The sequence below is a fragment of the Mustelus asterias genome, chromosome 19, assembly GCF_964213995.1.
Source record: "Mustelus asterias chromosome 19, sMusAst1.hap1.1, whole genome shotgun sequence".
Taxonomy (NCBI): Eukaryota; Metazoa; Chordata; class Chondrichthyes; order Carcharhiniformes; family Triakidae; genus Mustelus; species Mustelus asterias.
The window spans coordinates 43,120,016-43,140,160 of NC_135819.1; the positions used below are offsets into that span (position 1 = coordinate 43,120,016).

The 20,145-nt window shown below is 40.0% G+C and overlaps 1 protein-coding gene across 6 annotated transcripts in view; it reads left to right on the forward strand.

Annotated features, from left to right (window-relative positions):
- lrrk2 (leucine-rich repeat kinase 2) overlaps positions 1-19,760 on the forward strand; it is a 186,927-nt gene extending 167,167 nt beyond the window's left edge. For all 6 annotated transcript variants that reach the window (XM_078235402.1, XM_078235400.1, XM_078235404.1 and 3 more), the window contains 8 exons: positions 4,960-5,154; positions 7,535-7,728; positions 10,363-10,435; positions 14,504-14,685; positions 16,717-16,869; positions 17,765-17,937; positions 18,907-18,987; positions 19,317-19,760. In XM_078235402.1, the coding sequence (XP_078091528.1) occupies positions 4,960-5,154; positions 7,535-7,728; positions 10,363-10,435; positions 14,504-14,685; positions 16,717-16,869; positions 17,765-17,937; positions 18,907-18,987; positions 19,317-19,438 (1,173 nt within the window). In that variant the 3' untranslated portion in view covers positions 19,439-19,760. The remainder of the gene's footprint in view (positions 1-4,959; positions 5,155-7,534; positions 7,729-10,362; positions 10,436-14,503; positions 14,686-16,716; positions 16,870-17,764; positions 17,938-18,906; positions 18,988-19,316) is intronic.
- The last annotated feature ends 385 nt before the right edge of the window (positions 19,761-20,145 follow it).

Here is a 20,145-nt window from a genome sequence, read left to right on the forward strand (position 1 = left end):
TTGAACTGAATTGATGTGAATGTATACATGGCTGTGGCAGACGCATCAATTAGAAAGGATGGAATTTAATGCTGTAACTGCCCCCCCCCCCACCAAACCGGGATGACTTTGATGGCATTTAATGAGGCAGGAGGGTGGTGGGTGGGAACCTCACTGCCTACCTGCCTCTGCCCTCATTAAGTATGCGAAGGGAAGACCTGTGGATGGCTTTCCCATTCCACTGGCAATTGAAGTGTGTAAGTGAGCAAATCATAGTATTCACTCAACGGCTGGGGAACTTGGCACAGAGCGAGCCCAAAATGCAACCCCAATGGAGAAGGTGGTAGGGGGAGTGGCGGTCCTCCATCATTCAAAGGCATTCAGTACCTGATCGTTGGGAAGGAGAGTGTCTGATGTGAGCCAGCCCCTTTCAGCTGCCCTTCCTGCTGACTTCCCTTGCAATTTCTGTTTCCCACATCATTTAGGCAATGAAGGGCTCTCGCTGGCGGGCAAGACCCCTTACCTGTTGCCTAAATACTGCTCTGGGAGTCTTGCTTTTGCATCATAATTTTTATATGTAACCCAACTCAAGATGTATGATCTTGTGTTGAATTCCCTCTTTCCAGGATTTTTGTTTAAAATTGTTGTTAAACATTGCTGATGGATCTTGAAAACATAATTCCTGCTTCTACCCATCCTAAGCCATTATGTTACAAAATAATTTTGTAACGCTCCATTGGTAAAATTAAAAAACAGCTTACCATTGCTTGATTTTGATGGGATTGAGAGGCTGAGGACACTAATCCATTGTTTCCATTGCCCAAAACACTACAAATGACACAGGATGTTACTTTATAACTAGTCATAGATGATGACAGCTGTAAAATAAATTAAAATTTCTTATGAAGGTGTAATTGAATGGACATGTTTACATAATTTGAGTAACAGGATATGCTTATTGTTGTTATTTGTACTCTACTTTGTATTTTTACCCTAAAGCAGTTAATCTTTTATGTCCTTTACTTTTATAGTGGGGACTGTTTGGTTTATCAAAAATAAACTTTGGAAAAAATTGCAATTGAATCCTTTTTCAGTTTCCCCATATAATCAGACATTTATGTTATATTATCCAACACATCTTACTTTCTACCTGTCAACAGTTAATGTTTTCTGCACATGTCAGCTTAGCAGGTTAATTCCTAGGATGAGAAGGTTGTCCTATCAAGAAAGACTAAATAGTTTGGGTCTGTATTCTTTGGAGTTTAGGGGTGACCTTATTCAAATATATAAGATCCTGAAGGGACTTGACAAGGGAGAGGGTGAGATGTTTTCAATAGTGGGACAGTCTTGAACAAGGGGACATAGATACAAAATAAAGGACCAGCGGTGTGCCTCAGGGATCAGTGTTGGGCCCACTGTTATTTCTCATTTATATTAATGATTTGGATGAGAATATAGGGGGCATGGTTAGTAAGTTTGCAGATGACACCAAGATTGGTGGCATGGTGGACAGTGAGGAAGGTTATCTCCAATTGCAGCGGGACCTTGATCAATTGGGCCAGTGGGCTGACGAATGGCAGATGGAGTTTAATTTAGACAAATGTGAGGTGATGCATTTTGGTAGATTGAACCAGGGCAGGACTTACTCAGTTAATGGTAGGGCGTTGGGGAGAGTTACAGAACAAAGAGATCTAGGGGTACATGTTCATAGCTCCTTGAAAGTGGAGTCACAGATGGACAGAGTGGTGAAGAAGGCATTCAACATGCTTGGTTTCATCGGTCAGAACATTGAATACAGGAGTTGAGACGTCTTGTTGAAGTTGTACAAGACATTGGTAAGGCCACACTTGGAATACTGTGTGCAATTCTGGTCACCCTATTATAGAAAGGATATTATTAGACTAGAAACAGTGCAGAAAAGATTTACTAGGATGCTACCCGGGACTTGATGGATTGAGTTATAAGGAGATACTGAATAGACTGGGACTTTTTTCTCTGGAGCGTAGGAGGCTGAGGTGTGACCTAATAGAGGTCTATAAAATAATGAAGAGCATAGACAAGGTAGATAGTCAATATCTTTTTCCAAAAGTAGGGGAGTCTAAAACATAGGTTTAAGGTGAGAGGGGAGAGATACAAAAGTGTCCAGAAGGGCAATTTTTTCACACAGAGGGTGGTGAGTGTCTGGAACAAGCTGCCAGAGGTAGTAGTAGAGGCGGGTACAATTTTATCTTTTAAAAAGCATTTAGATAGTTACGTGGGTACGATGAGTATAGAGGGATATGGGCCAAATGCGGGCAATTGGGATTAGCTTAGGGGTTTTAAAAAAAAGGGCGGCATGGACAAGTTGGGCCGAAGGGCCTGTTTCCATGCTGTAAACCTCTATGACCAGCCATTTAAAATTGAGGTGCGTAGAAATTTCCTGAGGCTGGTGAATCTCTGGAATTCTCTGCCCCAAGGGTAGTGGAAGTTGGATCATTAATAGTATTTAAAGTAGAGGGGGATAAATATTTGATAGATCAAGGAATAGTGGGAAAATAGCACAGAAATGGGGCTGAGGCTGGCATAGATCAGCCATGATCATATTGAATGGTGGGCCAGCTTGAAGGGCCTGGCGGCCTACTTTTGCTTCTATTTCTTGTGTGAAGCAATGAACCATAAGGTCATGAGTTCAAACCACACTCCAGAAACTGGCCACAGTATGTAGGCAAGCACTGCAGAGCATTTCTAAGGAAGTGATTAATAGACAGAATTAAGAGCCCTTTGAATGAAATTTTGAACCAGTGCCACATTTGTCCATTCTAGTGGTTTTAATAGGTGTTGAAGATCCCAGAAGAATTCAAGGTAAATAAAGTTCGTGCAAATTCCTGCTCTTTTATTGCAGTGCTTTTTAGAGGATTTGCTTGCAAAATGGCTGCCTTGTTACTTAACAATCACTCGACTTCAGAAATCATTTCATTGTATGTGAACTGCTTTGAGATGCTTCACTGCAAATGATTTCCCCCTTTTTTTTCTTCATGGCCTGTAAAATTACACATTGGAATGAACTTTTAGACCCCTATTCCACTGGAATCTGATGTGTCGGGTTTACCACACACTTGAGAGTTTTAACTCCATATTATGCATGGCATCACCAATTAGTTCCCTTGCCTGATTGACAGGTTTGGCCTCCCATTGGGCATTGGGGGTGGTGGGGAGGAGATTTGATCGGGTTGCCCTCTGATCTTGAGGAATGGGAGGATGTGGACGGAATGGAAGGACGAATGATGGGAGCAATTGGAGGCCTTGGAGGATGGCCTGCAAGTAGGTGGGAGGTGATTAGGCCACAGAGGGTTGGTGTAAAGACAGGAACCTCCCAAAGATCACTAAGAACAAGCTTCAATAATGCTTGAGAAGTAGTTGAAGTTGAAAAGTTTGAACTTGAAGCGGGTTGATTGCTGTCCCACCTTCTGGGCTTAGTTAAAGCTGGAAATGGGCAGACTGGAAGTGGTTTTGGGTTGAAAAACAGATTTCTTAGATTTTAACAGTCCAGCTGACCTTAATCCACTCTTTCTTAAGTTAAAATTTCTCCCAATGGATGGAATTGACTTGTGCATAATTAGGGAACTATTACTGGTGTGGTAATAGAAACTTTAATTTTAGATCACTGGCATTGGAAAGATTTTGCTAGCATTCATTAAAAAATATATGTTCTTTCATTTTGGGAGCTTTAGGTTTTAATTCTAAGGGTGAGATGGGATGTTCTGTTTGTTGGAGAACGCCTTTTGGCCTGTTCCTAATACACAAAGCACAGAGCTTATCAACAGTTGACATAAAATATGACTCCTTTGAAGAGGTACAATGTTGTAAGGGAGCTGCTCTCATGTTTGGGTTAAGGGAAATTAGAAGAACAGATTGGACAGATACTTTGCTGCCAGTTACATGCCTGGAAATCCAGCCGTTCCTTTCTCGCTTGACCTTCTGACTCAGGCAGGGTGAGAACTGTGTAGGGCAGCATGTCCCTGAGGTTTTCAGTCGTGAGCTGGAGAGTCAAAGGCAAGGAAGTCAAGCCCTTTTTTATAACAGTAAGTTGATGTGGGCGATCAGTGGGTCGGGGGGTGGGGATGGATGGGTCGAGGGAGGTGAGGGTTGATTTGTCAGGAGCGACGGTCGGTTAGAAGGTTCAGTGGTTGGTGGGTGGTCAGTTGGGAAGGTGGTTGGTGTTGGGGCAGTCAGTCTTAGGGGTCAGTTGAGGTCTGGGTTTGATTGAGGTGGTGATTGGGGGGTGTGAGTCAGGTGGTCATTGAGTGGTCAGGGGGTCCTGAGGGAGGGAACAATATTTCCCCAAGGGGAGGGGGTCCTATAGGTAGTACTATAGGTACTCAGGAGTTTGAAATGGTTCTAATTCTTCTAACCTTTCCTGAGTTATTAGAACCATCCAAAGTTTGTGATTTAAGTTGAGTTTTTAGTTGATTTGGATTGCAGGGCAATTGCCCAATGCAAGTTTGAACTTCCTGGCCAATTGCTATGCAGTCTTCACCTGGTGACTTCTGAGGGGGGTTCCCCAGTGCATCCAGTACCACCCATTACGGCAGCCTGAAGTCCAAAAGTTGTTCAATCTCATCAATCACAAGATTTGCTAAAAATATGAATTTAGTGGCAAAAGAAAAAAACATCAGCAGCACTGCCAAGCATCCCTATACATAATTATAGAATAGGAAGATGCAGGACTGATCCCTTCAATACATGCTCTGCTCCTGTTTAAAAGAAGATGTCTTCACTGAATCACTATCATAGCTGAAGCAAGAATAACTTTGTGCTTTGCAGCAGGCCACTTGCTCTTCTACTTAGTTCGGGAAGTGTGTCACTTGTGAGAGATTTGGTGGAGAAACAACATGCAGAAAATGTATTATTTAAATGTGTTCAATGTAAATGGAACCAAAAAGATTAAAGCATATTGTTTTTCTTTTGAGTGATATTCTGATGTGTCCTTTTTTTCTACAGGTGTATGATGCTCTGAATTCAGTGGAGTTACTTTGTTTGAAGAAAAAGATGACTGTACCCAGTAATCTCACAGCAGATTGCATGGTCGCTACCAACTCAATTTGCAGAAAGCCGAAAGTCTGGATTGGCAGTGGAAAAAGAGACAAGGCACAACTCTCTTGTTTAGAACTGGATACTGATGGGGAGGCTGTCATGGTATGTGCAAAGGAAAATATGTAATATTTAACTAGAAGTAAATTGTAACTCCAGGAAGGAGCATTAATGACTTGGATGAAGGAAGTGAATGTACAACTGCCAACTTTGCAGATGGGAAGGCAACAAAAATTCTCCAGAAGGATATAGACAGCTTAAATGAGTGGGCAGAAACTTGGCAGATGGAATGTAGTGTAGGAAAACGTGAAGTTATGCACTTTGGTAGCAAGAGTAAAGGAGCTGAATTTTATTCAATTGGAGAAAGACTGCAGAAGGCTGCAGCATATAGGGATCTGGGGTCCATGTGCATAAATCACAGAAAGCTTGCATACAAGTTCAACGGGTAATAGGGAAGGCAAATTGAATGTTGGCCTTTATAGGCACTAGTTAGACCACATCCGGAATACTGTGAACAGTTTTGGTTCCCTTATCTAAGGAAGGGTGGTGGCAGGGTAGCGGCAAGGTGGCACAGTGGTTAGCACTGCTGCCTCTCAGCGCAAGGGACCCAGGTTCGATTCCCGCTTGGATCATTGTCTTTTTGTGGAGTCTGTACGTTCTCCCCGTGTCTGCGTGGGTTTTCTCCGGATGCTCCGATTTCCTCCCACAGTCTGAAAGGTGTGCTGGTTCGGTGCATTGGCCATACTAAATACTCCCTCAATGTATCCAAACAGGTGCCAGAGTGTGGCGACTACAGGATTTTCACAGTAACTTAATTGCAGTGTTAATGTAAGCCTACTTGTGACACGAATAAAAAAAAAGAAAGATATACTGGTATCTGGAGGCAGCCCAGAGAAGATTCACTGGGTTGATCCCAGGTATAGAGGGATTTTCTTGGACAGGCTCAGTAGGTTGGGCCTGTATTCATTGGAGTTAGAAGAACGAGAGGCAACCTGTTGAGACATTTAAGATTCTCAGAGTGCTTGACAGGGTAGATGCTGAGAGATTGTTTCCCCTTGTGGGAGAGTCTCGGACCAGAGGGCATAATCTGAGTGAAGAGTCACCCATTTAAGACAGAGGAGGAATTTCTTCTCGTAGATGTCAGTGAATCTGTGGAATTCTTTATCACAGAGAGCTGTAGAGGTTGGGTCATTAATTATGTTCAAGGCTGAGACTGACAGGTTTTTAATTAATGAATCGAGGGTTATGGGGATTATCACAGAATGGTGGAGCAGACTCAGTGGGTCAAATGGCTACTCCCGCTCCTACATCTTATGGTCTTATTAAGTATTGCTTAATAGGAGAAAGATAGATCGACAAAGAATATTTATTATCCTAAGTTTTTCCTTTTGAATATCATAATTTTTTTACTTTGCTGCACTTGTTTTCTTTTATTTTTATACTGAAGTTTCTTATTTGGGAGCTTGCTGTCTTCCTATCTGTTCAGTATTTAGAAGGGCAGACTTGTGGGTGGGCCAGCATATACATAAGATGAAATGGTTCTGGCTGTTAGTGATATTTTATCAAAAGCTATATTTACATAGATTTATATTTTGACAACATTTTAAAAAATGATTAAAAAGCATAATGCTGAAGCTGGATTGAGCAAGTTCAGCGTTGCCAATTTTGGGAAGTTCTCATTCTTGTTATTTCTCACATGGATATGAATGGGCAGTCACTAACTAGGAAGATGCAAATTATTTTTAAAATTTTGAATATTATCACAATGACCACATGAGCCAAGTCATGTCTCCCTGAATTCAGCGCACTGGGTTTTGTTCGGCTTTAGCATCTTTTTTGTCTTTTGTAGTTTAAGTATCTATATTTGGTGTTTATTTTGTTTAAGAAAGTCCTTTTTAATGGAGAATAATTTTGCAAGTTTGTTCAGTGTTTTGGCTGATACTCCAGCTTTGAGATACAGGCTTGATATTAGCATGGGCTCTGGGACCTCAATATTGGAAGTATTAGATGTCAGAGGGACTAGCTCGGTGATTTTACTGGTGGTGGTCATTGTAAATTAAGAATGGTGCATTGGTTCCTGATTTTGTCAGCAGCTCTGAAGCCTCAGCAATGCCTCTAGGAGAGGTGGGCACTGCTGAGGCAGGTAGAAAACGTCAGGGGAGTGTATCAATAACACAGTGTACCTCCATGACTCAAGTTTTTGAATTACACACGAAGTATCTTACTGATGCTGATCTTTAAACCATGAGAAAGCATATCACTGAACAAAAACAACCATCACCTTAAACAGCAAAAAATCAATTCGCTCAACTCTTAAGCTGTGTTATTCTAGATGTATGGTGTAGGAAAGGTAATGCTGTAAATATTTTTAAGTAACATAAATGTTTATCTGAAATAGTAATAAATAATTGTGTCCCACTCGTATCGCTTCCCTTCATCATTCATTTAATATGCCTTTTGTTCTAATCCTTTGATGTTTTGATAGGACATTGAGGACAACCGCATTTTATGCCTGGCACTGGTTTGTGTGATTGGTGAACAAGTTAACTGGATTGTTGCTGGTACTCAGTCTGGAAATTTGTGGATAATTAACACTGAGGATATAAAATCTGTACATCAACTTCGGAAGATGTCTGACTCTATCACTTGCTTGTTCTGCACACATCATTCCAAACATAGGTAAATATGGTTTTTTTAATGCTAAACAACATAAGGGATATGAGGCACTATATCAATCAAAATCTAGGATTTCAAACTTTTTAACCCTATTGGGTTTTTATGATTATACTAGGCTAGATTGATATCTGCATAGTTGTTCAAATCTATAGTTGGTTAGCTGGGACTCCCACAGCCATGATGTGGAGATGCCGGCGTTGGACTGGGGTAAGCACAATAAGAAGTCTCACAACACCAGGTTAAAGTCCAACAGGTTTATTTGGTAGCAAATACCATAAGCTTTCGGAGCGTGCTGCTCCCCACAGCAAACATTAAAGACAAAAATCTAGCCCAAAGGTTGAAGCTGGATGAAATTATAAATTAAAAAATTAATGAATTGTGAACAATTATTTTTAATGAGAGGTTGTAGTATTCTCTACAATTATGAAGTGTCAGTGGTCCAACACCTCCATCACTGAAAATCAGCTGAATATACAGCAAGATCTAAACAGAAGCCACCAAAAATGGGCATCTGCAAAAAAAAAGCATTATTCACATTCCAAAATAATATGTATTATGATAGATACCATCTACACCTTGAAACACTGGATACGTGGAAATTATGGATAACCTTCAAAACAGCATCTTTGTTTGCAGCTGAAAACGCTGGATGCAGAAGTGAATGTGATGTGTCACAGATGAAAAATATAGCTTCTGCCAAGTGGAGATCTTTTTACCCAGAATTGATAGTGGCAGCGCAACTGCTCTGTCTCTGGAATTGAATGCTTGCACAGCTCTATTCTAGGGATGGAGGTTTCTCTGCTGCTATGGATGGTGGGTGAAGAACACCTATGGCAGAAAGGCCAGAAACTGCACTAGGATGACCTGTACTCTCTTAAAATGGGGCTTGGGCCCCCACGGTACCTGTAGATGATTTATGTGGCAAATCATTAGATTAAATTTCCTGCCAGAGAGCGAACCTGTCTGATGTTACCTGACCATGTTATAGAGAAGGAAGAGCTGGTGAGAGTGCTAATGTTCAGAAGGGAGTTTGAAAAGGAGTGGTCTCAGCAGTTGGTTTCTCTAATGGGGGACGCTGAAGTCAGGCTGGGGGCAGCATATCAGCATTTAAAGGAATTCTCAGCATTTTATAGTGGGGGCAAGGAATGTACTATAGAGGTGGGGTCATCTCTGAAATTATGGTTTGCGGGAAGGGAGGGTGGGGCAGATTTGGGAATAGGATGCTGGGGAGCACAGGAAAAGGAGAGAAAAATGGGCGTAAAGTCCAGAGATTGGAACTTTAACCAAGGATGAGGGTAAGCACCAGGATTATCAGTAGATCCAGGAAGAGCAGTATAACTAACATATGAGGAAAGTGAGGAGAAAGGTTACACCATGGGATCCTCATCACATGTTTCTAATTTAAAATAATATGAAGTGCAGAGCAAATAAGAATGGATGTATATTGTGGAAGCAGCATGAGGGGAAGGATCTGGTCGGGCTGCAAGCAGTGGGCACCATGCAAGCCGAGCACTTGGAACCCAATCCAAAAATCTAAACAATTGGTGTGAGTAGGGGAAAAGTAAACCTCAGCACTTCAAACATTACCAGCTGCAGCACACAGAGGGAAGATTCCAAGGCAGAGATCAGCAAGACATCAATTAATTCCTCCTCGTTTGGCTGCAGCTGTCCAGGAAATCTGGCCCTACAGCAGCCATCCATCCTATGCAGATGCTAACGCAGCAGATCCCAGGATGATAAAATCTTTCCCTCAATGAAAAGGGAGCCTTGGGTGGTAATGAACCGTGAAACTGAACAAAATTATCCCAATGCCAGACTACAGAATTAGGCATGGTTCCAAGAAAGAAATATTTCAAAGAGGGATTGCTTCAGGAAATACAGTCAATCCCGGATTAATAGGCTTATCTGGTTCACTGTATACATAATGATCATTTTTAAAATTAGGACATTGGCAAATGAAGGACTCTTGATGCCAATCCCTGAGGTGTCTCGACTTGAGGCTGATTTGATTTGATTTGATTTATTATTGTCACATGTATTGGTATACAGTGAAAAGTACTGTTTCTTGCGCGCTATACAGACAGAGCATACTGTTCATAGAGAAGGAAACGAGAGAGTGCAGAATGTAGTGTTACAGTCATAGCTAGGGTGCAGAGAAAGATCAACTTCATGCAAGGTAGGTCCATTCAAAAGTCTGACGGCAGCAGGGAAGAAGCTGTTCTTGAGTCGATTGGTACGTGACCTCAGACTTTTGTATCTTTTTCCTGACGAAAGAAGGTGGAAGAGAGAACGTCCAGGGTGTATGGGGTCTTTACTAGCTGCTTTTCCGAGGCAGTGGGAAGGGTAGACAGAGTCAATGGATGGGAGGCTGGTTTGCGTGATGGATTGGGCTACATTGATGCATGTATATTTTGCATCTAGTCTTCAAGGCTTGCTGGACATGTGAAATACCACCAAGGGAGTTGGGACTTTTTTTCTTCTTGGGATAGCATGGGTGACATTTATTACCCATCTCTCAAAGCGATACTTTGCCTTTTCACGTAGTAAGGTACAGCAAACATTCTGCAATGCTCTCATTTGGATAGAAATTGTTAAGTGATTTTATCTATTCATCAAAACGTTATATGTTGTTTATAGCAATGAAGAAAACTTCCTGTTGGTGGGGACAGCAGATGGAAAACTTGCTATTTTTAAGGATACAACAGTAAAGGTATGATTTGGCTTTTATTAAAATATAGGAAAAAATTGTAATGTATAATTCAACCTATAATATTGAATTTTATATCCTGGAAGTTTTGCTTCAATTCCATTGTCAACCTCTTTCTTTTCTTCAAAGTCCTTTAAGGCCTTCCAAATCCATGTCCATCTTCCCAGCAATTAAATGTTTGAACTCCTTCAGTCAGATTTCTGCTATGCGACAGCATCGAAACAGCCCTGATAAAAGTTACAAATGACATTCTTAGGGTATAGGAGTGCCTTAGTTTGGCATGGGCGAATGAGGAGCCATGGGGGTTTGGTGGAAGGACAGAGCTTGGCATTGGGTCCATGAGGGGGATCTGTTAATCGTACCTTTCAAAGGTCCTGCCATGCAGACTATGGTTCACAACTCCTCTGTGGGACTATGAACCACTCTAAAGAAGGTTTATGCGCCTTGGGTTGTTTGCAAAACTCACAAATTGTAAATCACACCAGTTCTCCAGATTTAGCCATCCAGCAAGAATGAGCACTTTAAATAGTGAATTCAGAAAGTTCATGAACCATTAAAAAGTAACATGTTAGAAGGATTTTAAAATGTGTCAATTTACAGTAGTTAACAGTAAGAACAGAAAGCTTAACTTTAACAATTGAACAGATTTCTCACCAATCTCCTCAGTCGATCAGTCAAGAAGTGAAGTGATAGTTCCAAAAACGTGGATTTCATGTGAACAAAGTTTCCCAAGATCTTTATTTTAAACCTTAAAGATTTGTGAGTCCACCATTTCCAATTGTTGGAAATAGCCAATTGGTCTATAATTTGTCAATAATGAAGTAAGAGCTCGCCCCAATGGTTTTAGTAATTACACACATTGTTATAACCTTAAGACAATGGCTGCTCTTAACATCTCTTAACTTGAGTTAACCTAAGTATCAAACAAAATTGGTTAACATAACTATCTGTTAATTTATAATTAAGCCTGAATAAAGTCCTATTCGCTCATTCATTAATGTGAACAAAGGTCTTGAAGTTCATGTTATCTTTCCCGAACACAGCATTTTATAATTCTCATGATTTTAAGACTAGTATACTTAAAATCAAGTGTTATGTGTTAATAATTTTAAAGCATTAAAAACCTTTGTGTTCCAAGTTATATTACCAGTCTTATTGATTAATTGCTTATTCTTTAATTGTCTCACAATTAAGGCTCTCTATTTAACTGATCTGGCTGGTTTTCAATAATGTAATTACTGGTTTAGCTTTTTTTCAAATGTTCTCGAGATTAATTCAAAATTAATTCAAAGTTAATTCTAAATAACATATTGCTTCAAGCTACAGCATGACTATCATACTAAAACTACTGATTTTGAAACTACCAACACCATGACTCTTAAAAACCTGGCCTGGCTCCTTGAAAATTGTGGAGGAGTACGAGATGCCTATCATCATAATAGGCCCAGCCAGGTTGGAAGTGCTGGATGCAGCCTTGGACAGGAACTAGCCAGCACCTTTTAAAGACATTGCCAAAAATCAGACAGCTCAGGAATGGTGTCAGGAATCCCAGAATCAGGACCCACCTGCCATTTTTAAAGGGCTCCTGAGTCAACCCCATTGGGTGAAAACCAGGCCAAAGAAACAAAACTTTGCAGATCATTAACATGAAGTACAGCAGGACATTCTTAAAACTGGGACTGTGGTTGATTCAATATGTACACAGATGAGTTTACAAAGCAAACGGACCTAGTTGCAAAAGTTCATTTGAGTTCATTTACTCATCCACATTAGGATGTATGGGAGACGTTCCCTTCAAACTTCCAACATATGAAAGGTTTTTTTGTGCTTGCCGGACAAATTGGCAAATAAAAAGTGAGAACGTTTGACAGTAAGAGGAGAAGGAGAAAGTGGGGGGGGGGGAGAGGTCAGTTGAATTACTTGCAAATTCACAATGTCCAGCAGCAGGAAAGTGACCCCCTCATTGACAGTAGGAAAAGATGATTGAAAACTGGTTTGACGAAGATGTAAAACTGATTTTTACAATTTCAAGATTTTCTGCTCCCACCTGACATGGCACCTGCCACAAATGTGAGTTTAAAACCCCAGGCTAAATCTTTGACTCTGTTTTAAGATGCGCTTTCCAAATGCTGAAGCATTTGGTACATAGCAGAAATAGATGAAACCAGCGAACTCTCCAAATTAAGAGCTGCTAATTCTCTCTATATTCTCTCTCCATCGTGCAAACACTGTAACGCATCAATATGACACCAGTAACGACTGCATGAAGAAGTGTCATAAAACCAACATACAGCATACACAATTCTTCAGATGAATGGACAGGGTCAGTCAACATAGCAATGTACTTTATTTTTATTTGTTCATGTGATGTGGGTGTCACTGGCTGGGCAGCATTTATTGCCCATCCCTGATGACATTTAAGAGTCCGCTAAATTGTTGTGGATCTGGAGTCACATTTAAACCAGACCAGGTAAGGACGATAGATTTCCTACCCTAAAGGACATTAGTGAACCAAATGTTTTTACAACATCGACAATGGTTTCATGGTCATAGAATCATAGAAACCCTACAGTGCAGAAAGAGGCCATCTGGCCCATCGAGTCTGCACCAACCACAATCCCACCCAGGCCCTACCCCCATATCCCGACACATTTACCCGCTAATCCCTCTAACCTACGCATCTCAGGACACTAAGGGGCAATTTTTTTAGCATGGCCAATCAACCTAACCCGCACATCTTTGGACTGTGGGAGGAAACCGGAGCACCCGGAGGAAACCCACGCAGACACGAGGAGAATGTGCAAACTCCACACAGACAGTGACCCAAGCCGGGAATCGAACCCAGGTCCCTGAAGCTGTGAAGCAGCAGTGCTAACCACTGTGTTACCATGCCGGTATCATTAGATTTTTATTGAATTCAAATTTCACCATCTGCCATGGTGGGATTCAAAGCTCGGTCCCCAGAGCATTATCATGGATTACCAGTCCAGTGATAATACCACTACACTAGTGCCTCCCCATAGTAGCGTCAGGTGTGTGATCTAATTATAACCTAGTATTGGGTTAATCAATGCCAAAAGGCCTCCACTGAGATACAACACGGGCGGCACAGTAGCACAGTGGTTAGCACTGCTGCTTCACAGCTCCAGGGTCCCGGGTTCGATTCCCAGCTCGGGACACTGTCTGTGTGGAGTTTGCACATTCTCCTCGTGTCTGCGTGGGTTTCCTCCGGGTGCTCCGGTTTCCTCCCACAGTCCAAAGATGTGCGGGTTAGGTTGATTGGCCAGGTTAAAAAATTGCCCCTTAGAGTCCTGGGATGTGTAGGTTAGAGGGATTAGCAGGTAAAATATGTGGGGGTAGGGCCTGGGTGGGATTGTGGTCGGTGCAGACTCGATGGGCCGAATGGCCTCCTTCTGCACTGTAGGGTTTCTATGATTCTATGATTCTAACAGACACTCACCTACCTCACATATCAAGAGTGAGTTTTGGGTTAAAATGTGCATTTACATATATGCTTCTCATGACCTTCGACTAGTTTTTGTTGCATAGTACTGCACAGCTTGCTGCTTTTGCCATTGAGATCACTGTAGAAAATTTCCACATTTTAGGTTTCACATTGGAGAATGAACAAACTGAGTTACTCTGCTGTATTTATCATTACATAATTCACAGCCTTCCTATATTAACTTGGTGGCACAGTGGAGACCTAACATCCCCCTCGTGCACAGGCATACTGTACAAGTTTACTCCAAACGTGTATCAGTAGTGCATTTATTAGTTCCAGTAACACTGACAGAAGCTCTCTAAAGAACAGCATAATAGCTTTTGCTATTTGGACATTCTTCGTGTCAAGGAAAAACCTCACTGTATGTCTGTGCGCATTTGGGTGGTTCTTTGAGTGCTTTACAGAACCAGCGAGATTGATTGTACTTATTGTAAGTCTGGCTTTGAAGAGGCCTTCTGGCCTTAGTAAATATAAAACTAAGGACTCTGACCAATATTATGAAACTGTATGATCTTTATACTTAAAGCAAAATAAATAGTAATTTGTCATTTATTCTGACCCAACAGTATCAAGCTGGTGCACCACTGAAGGTTGTCGATATCGGTGACATCAGTACTCCTTTGGTGTGCTTTAGCATATCTTCCACTTCAGAACAGGTAGTTTATTGGGCAAGTTGTGGAACAAAGATCATATCCCTCAGCAGCGATTTTACAGTTCAGAAGGTGATAGACACAAAAACAAGGAGTCTGTAAGTTATTTGATTATTTGGTTTGAGTTGAGGTTTTTTGATTTTTTTTTTAAGTTATAAAGTTTAAATATAACTAACTCATAAGTTTAACTCATAAATGTTATTGCACATCATGCAACTATGTGAACCAATTATTTTCAGTGGCTTTTTCATTTCCATTCACTCTGAGGTGCTGCCTGCCTAAGCGTTAAGAACCTAAAGCCATTTTAAATGAGTTACTTTAAAATATTGCAACTTTGTCAACTGTAAATGATGGCCATCATCACCTTGTACTATTACTACAGCTTCCTAGTATGATTTTGATTATATCCGGTTTACCTAATTTAATGGTTTAATTGATTCACTTTTTATTTGAAAACTTGATGAGTCCCGGCCAAGCATAATGACTATTCTGCCTACCTGTGTGGGCATGTGCAGTGTCCCTGCTAAGTGTATGGTATTTAGTAATTCTGTATGACCCAATAACTCCTGATATGTTGCAAAGAATAGGCGAAAACTAACAAACTTGATTTTATTTTAAACTTGAAGGAAAGGAATGCCAATTAAGAATGTGCTTTTAAGAAGAGTTTCAATTTGACAGGCAGAACAGCTTTCACCTAAACTATAAACATCTCATATTGCCAATGAAAATATTCTGCCACTCCTCTTTGATCGGAAGTTGAGGTAACAGTTACTCCTCCGGGATTAATGGTATTTGACTGTGGATGAGTTTAATACTTTAAATTTAGCATTGCTTTGAAGCTGCTACAGAATAAGATCCTGACTTGCGTTTTTCAGCTGAACAAAATCCCCTTGGTATCTAACAGCTTCAAGGTATAAAATTTGAATAAATCTAATTGACATATGTCAATTTACATGCATTTTTTGCTGTCACTTTTCTCTAACCTTCTGGCGAGCAGCTGTCTCAGTGAAAAGTCCCCTGAAAAGTGTGATTTTTCCCACTGCAAGTGCAGGATAGAGTCAGGCCCGCCAATCCTAAAACAAAGCGTAAACACCCACAGGGGTGGGCTAAAATGGGTTGCATAGAAGGCCTGTCTTAGTTCTCTGGGACTTTGTCCCCATTATTTTAGAAGTTGTTGGGCCTTCGGCCCCTCTAGCCCTCATCCCTCACACAACCTCATCCTCCATACAATCTCATGCCCCTATCAACCTCCATAGTCCCTTAGACCCTCCATGTCACCTCCATTACCCACTGACCCAGTATTAACCATGTGGAGAAGAGAAAAATGAACTTCTAATAATCAAAGTCATTTTTTGCTCCTCACAATTGATTGTGAAAAAATCCATTCAAAACTTTTAAATCTCAAGTGGTAAATCTCTCATGTAAACAAACTTTTATCCAGTAGGCAGATCAAAGACAGCTAATCCTTCAGTATCTTCTTTAAGCTGTCAATCAAACTGTGACCTCAGAACCCACTGCTGAAATAATTGTAACCCTTGAACTCAGCCAAGTATTCCTGATGATAGCCCTCATCAAATGGCAACAAAGATCTCTCCTGAAACTGCATAACCAGTGCTACTGTATTTTCTAATCTACACCTATCAATCAAAGCAGCCCAGCACAGGGTCTTTTTAAATACTCACAGATAGCTACAGCCTGACTTCTTATAGAGCAGGGCATTTAAAAAATCAGACCATGGTATTTATGCAGACCTCATCTGTCCTTCAAGAACCCTGCTGAGTTTGGGTTTCCCATCTTTATGTGAATAGCACCCCCCCCCCCGGCCCTGTAAATAGCACCCCCCCCCCCCCCCCCCCCCCCGCCCTTTCCCTCAGTGATTAAAAATTGGATCTGTTAGAATCAGGTATGGGAGTAATGAACCTGGGTCCCACCCACTATTTTTAAAGGCCCATGGAGTTTTCCCACTCCACAAAAACCTGACCACTCAAAGTGGTCAAGTCCAAATTATACATGTCTTAGGACATCGATATTCTTGAGGAAGATGATTTTCTGAACTGTTACCTTATTTTGCTTGTACACCAAAGGATAAATTTAAGAATATTCATTGCATTATTTCTACCATTTTTCAGAAAACAACAAAAATATTACAGTGATGGAAATATTATCACAATGGTGATTGAGAAATATATTTATCTGGCAAAGAAGGACAGCCACATAGTTGAACTTTGGGACAAAAAGTCATACAAAATGAGTGTGTCAGTTGATTGTGCATCTATCCTTAAGTAAGTATTTCATTGATTCCCATATTAGAAATGTTGGAGGAAATAAATATGTTCTGGAGATCAATTTAAATGCCAGTGCCCTTAAATTTCTGTGATATTATTGCAAAGGCTTTGTTTTTAAATCATCCATGGAATATGGAGAATGCTTGTTTATTGCCCATCTCTAATTTCTCTTGAGAAGCTGCTGGTGAGCCATTTCCTTGAACTGCTGCAGTTGTGTGATAAAGATGCTCCCACACTGCTATTAGGTAGGAAGTTTCATGAATTTTCCCCAGCAGCAGTGCAGAAGTCAAAGCTAATGAGCTATTATAGTTTTGGGATTTTAATTATGTTGTTTGAAAAAAATAAATTTTAGATTACAATCTGTTGGTGAAGACTCAATGGTTAAAATGAGACGATTATGGTCAAATGGAATAGATTTGTAAAGTTTAGCTTGCCATTGTACTGTAACAGCTTGACATCAAATAGGTATTAACCATTCAAAGTAAGTGAATAGAAAATCAAGCACAAATTGTTGTTTTCTATAACTCCCTAGCTGTAAAATTGTTAAAACTTCACTCTGCTCCAATCTAGTACATCAGTCTGCAATTGGCTGCCAAGAAGACAGGTGGTAAAAACCTGTGAATGGGTGGCCTCCACCCACTTAGTTGTAGGGAATGTTTCATAGAAGAACACCAAATTGAAAATCTGAGTGAATCAGCACTGGTAGGGGAGCTAAGCATGGAACATTAAATAATATTGCTTTCTAAAAAAATTTATCTTCAGAATTTAAATGCATACCATTATGATTAATTATTTTTCAGTTCATAATTTTAAGTCATCTTGAAAGGAGAATACATTTTACAATGTGGTTTGAACCATTCAACCTTTTTTTAAAAAATCTTCATGTTTCTAGGATTGACACATATTCTGCCAGAGTGAAAGCACTTCATCTTCAAAAGGCAACTTGCCTTTGGATTGGTACAGGAGGGGGTGACGTCATACTATTAGATCTTTCAACTCATCAACCCATTCTGGTCATGGATAAATTTTGTCACTCAATTCGGAGTATGGTGACAGCACAAATTGGTAAGGTTTTGAGTCTGAGAAACTCTTATCGTTGAATTCAAGACAGGACTAACATGTCTTGAGAACAGCCAACTATTAATTCTGAAAACTATATGTGCATTTGTTTTAACTTAGGAATACTTTTTTTTTTAGCCAGTCATGAGGAAATAATAATAGTCAAAATTGAGTTAAATAAAAACAGTGGGGCCAGTGAAGTGTCTCAAGTTTTCCAGAATAAATACTATCTATAACTGAATGTTTGTTAGTTAGTGAATAAGACTTTCTGGTGGGGCTGGCATGTATTATTTGATACTGTCTCCTTACACTCAATTATTCACATTCTACTACATTTACGGTTCTAATTGTATATGGCCTTGAAATCTACTCACTATTCTTAGTATGTGAAACAGTTGATGATAAAAGCATAGTCATGGATTTCTGCTGCTACTAGTGCTAAGTTTATTTATTAGTGTCACAAGTAGGCTTACATTAACACTGCAATGAAGTTACTGTGAAAATCCCCCAGTCGCCATATTCCGGCACCTGTTTGGATACACTGAGGGAGAATTTAGCATGGCCAGTGCACCTAACTGGCACATCTTCCGGACTGTGGGAGGAAACCGGAACATGTGGAGGAAACTCACGCAGATTCAGGAAAACGTGCAGACTCCACAGACAGTGACCTAGGCTGGGAATTGGACCCGGGTCCCTTGCACTGTGAGGCAGCTGTGTCGCCATGACTGCACCTCCGTTGCAGGGAGAGTGTGGTTACGTAGTTGTTTACGTAGTGTCCATTTATAAATTTGAACAGGAGAGTTGATAATAGAAATGTTGATGGGAAGCTTGTGGGGATGACAGATTTTTAATAAATAATACATTCTTTGATTCTTTAGAATGAATGCATTGCTTTTATTAAAATATCCAGATTCTTTGTATTTCAGTATATTTTTTTAATGCTGTTCAGCACATTTCTTTAATGCTCTGTTTTAGAAAAGGGACACCTTCGCACTGACATGCTAATCCTAGGAAATTTCTACAAGGATTATGACAAAAACAGCAAACAGCAGAGTGGTATGGTTCATTTTTGAATATTTTGTTGCAGTAGTTTGAGAGGCAAACATAACCTGTGTATTTAATAAAAGATTAAGTTAACTTTTGGTTTCTATACAGCTACAGCTGTATAATTAAGTGATGATTTACTTTATTGCATTAATTTACATATTTAATTTTATTCTATACTTGTTATAATTCTACATTGCCAAATTTATACCTTTTATTGTGTTAATTGTTTCATGATTCAAAGTCGACCAACTCCATCTTGTGTGAAGGTTAACAATTAACAATAACTGACTCACACTCTGTTTCTTGTTATTTCAACTGCTTTTAATTTCATCTTTCAGGATTGCAATCACAGCTGTTTGTTTGGGACATGAATCTTCCTGATGAGATCCAGAACCTGAAAAAGCACACAGATATGAGACGAGAAATCATTGAAAAAATGAGGACTGGATCATTGGAATGAGTGCACATTGGCAAATACATTTTCTTCAGTTGGTTTCATGTTTTGTTTTTATTGACAATATGAAATGGTAGACCTAATGTTTCAGCATTCTAGCTAATTCATAAAAGACATTTTCGATATGGAACATTGCACACAAAGGCGCCAAAGTGCCTCCTATACTTGTTCCATTGTGGAAATTAGTGATATCGAGGAATGATGCTGTTGTCCAAGCAATCTTATATTTTTGTTACTTTGTTATGAATTTAGTTTAAATATCTAGATTCCTGAGCCTTAGCACTGTAATTTTGCAATAATAATATAAATAAATTTACAGTTTGGATAATTGCCGAACCTGATTTGTCATTGGAGGAGAATTCAGAAATTAATGATTTTAATATACCAGTAACCATGTTGAAAATTAAGTGCCACATTTACTGACAATATGAGAGCACTGATTTTCAATTCTAAGTATGAGATTGTCACGGTGAAATTTGTGTCCACCCAATTGGTTCATTATTGATACCTCAGACGCCAAATTACAATAAACTGTGAATGTTCCTGATCAATTGTTTGGAATGATCCTAGGAGCTCACCAGAGAGAAGGGCATGTCCTCAGAACGCCAAACACAATGGCAATGTTTAGAAAGGTACGACCACCAACTCTGGATATAGGAGCAAAGATTGTGGTTGTCTTTAAAATGGTTCTAAACTCTTTTTTTAAAAAAAGC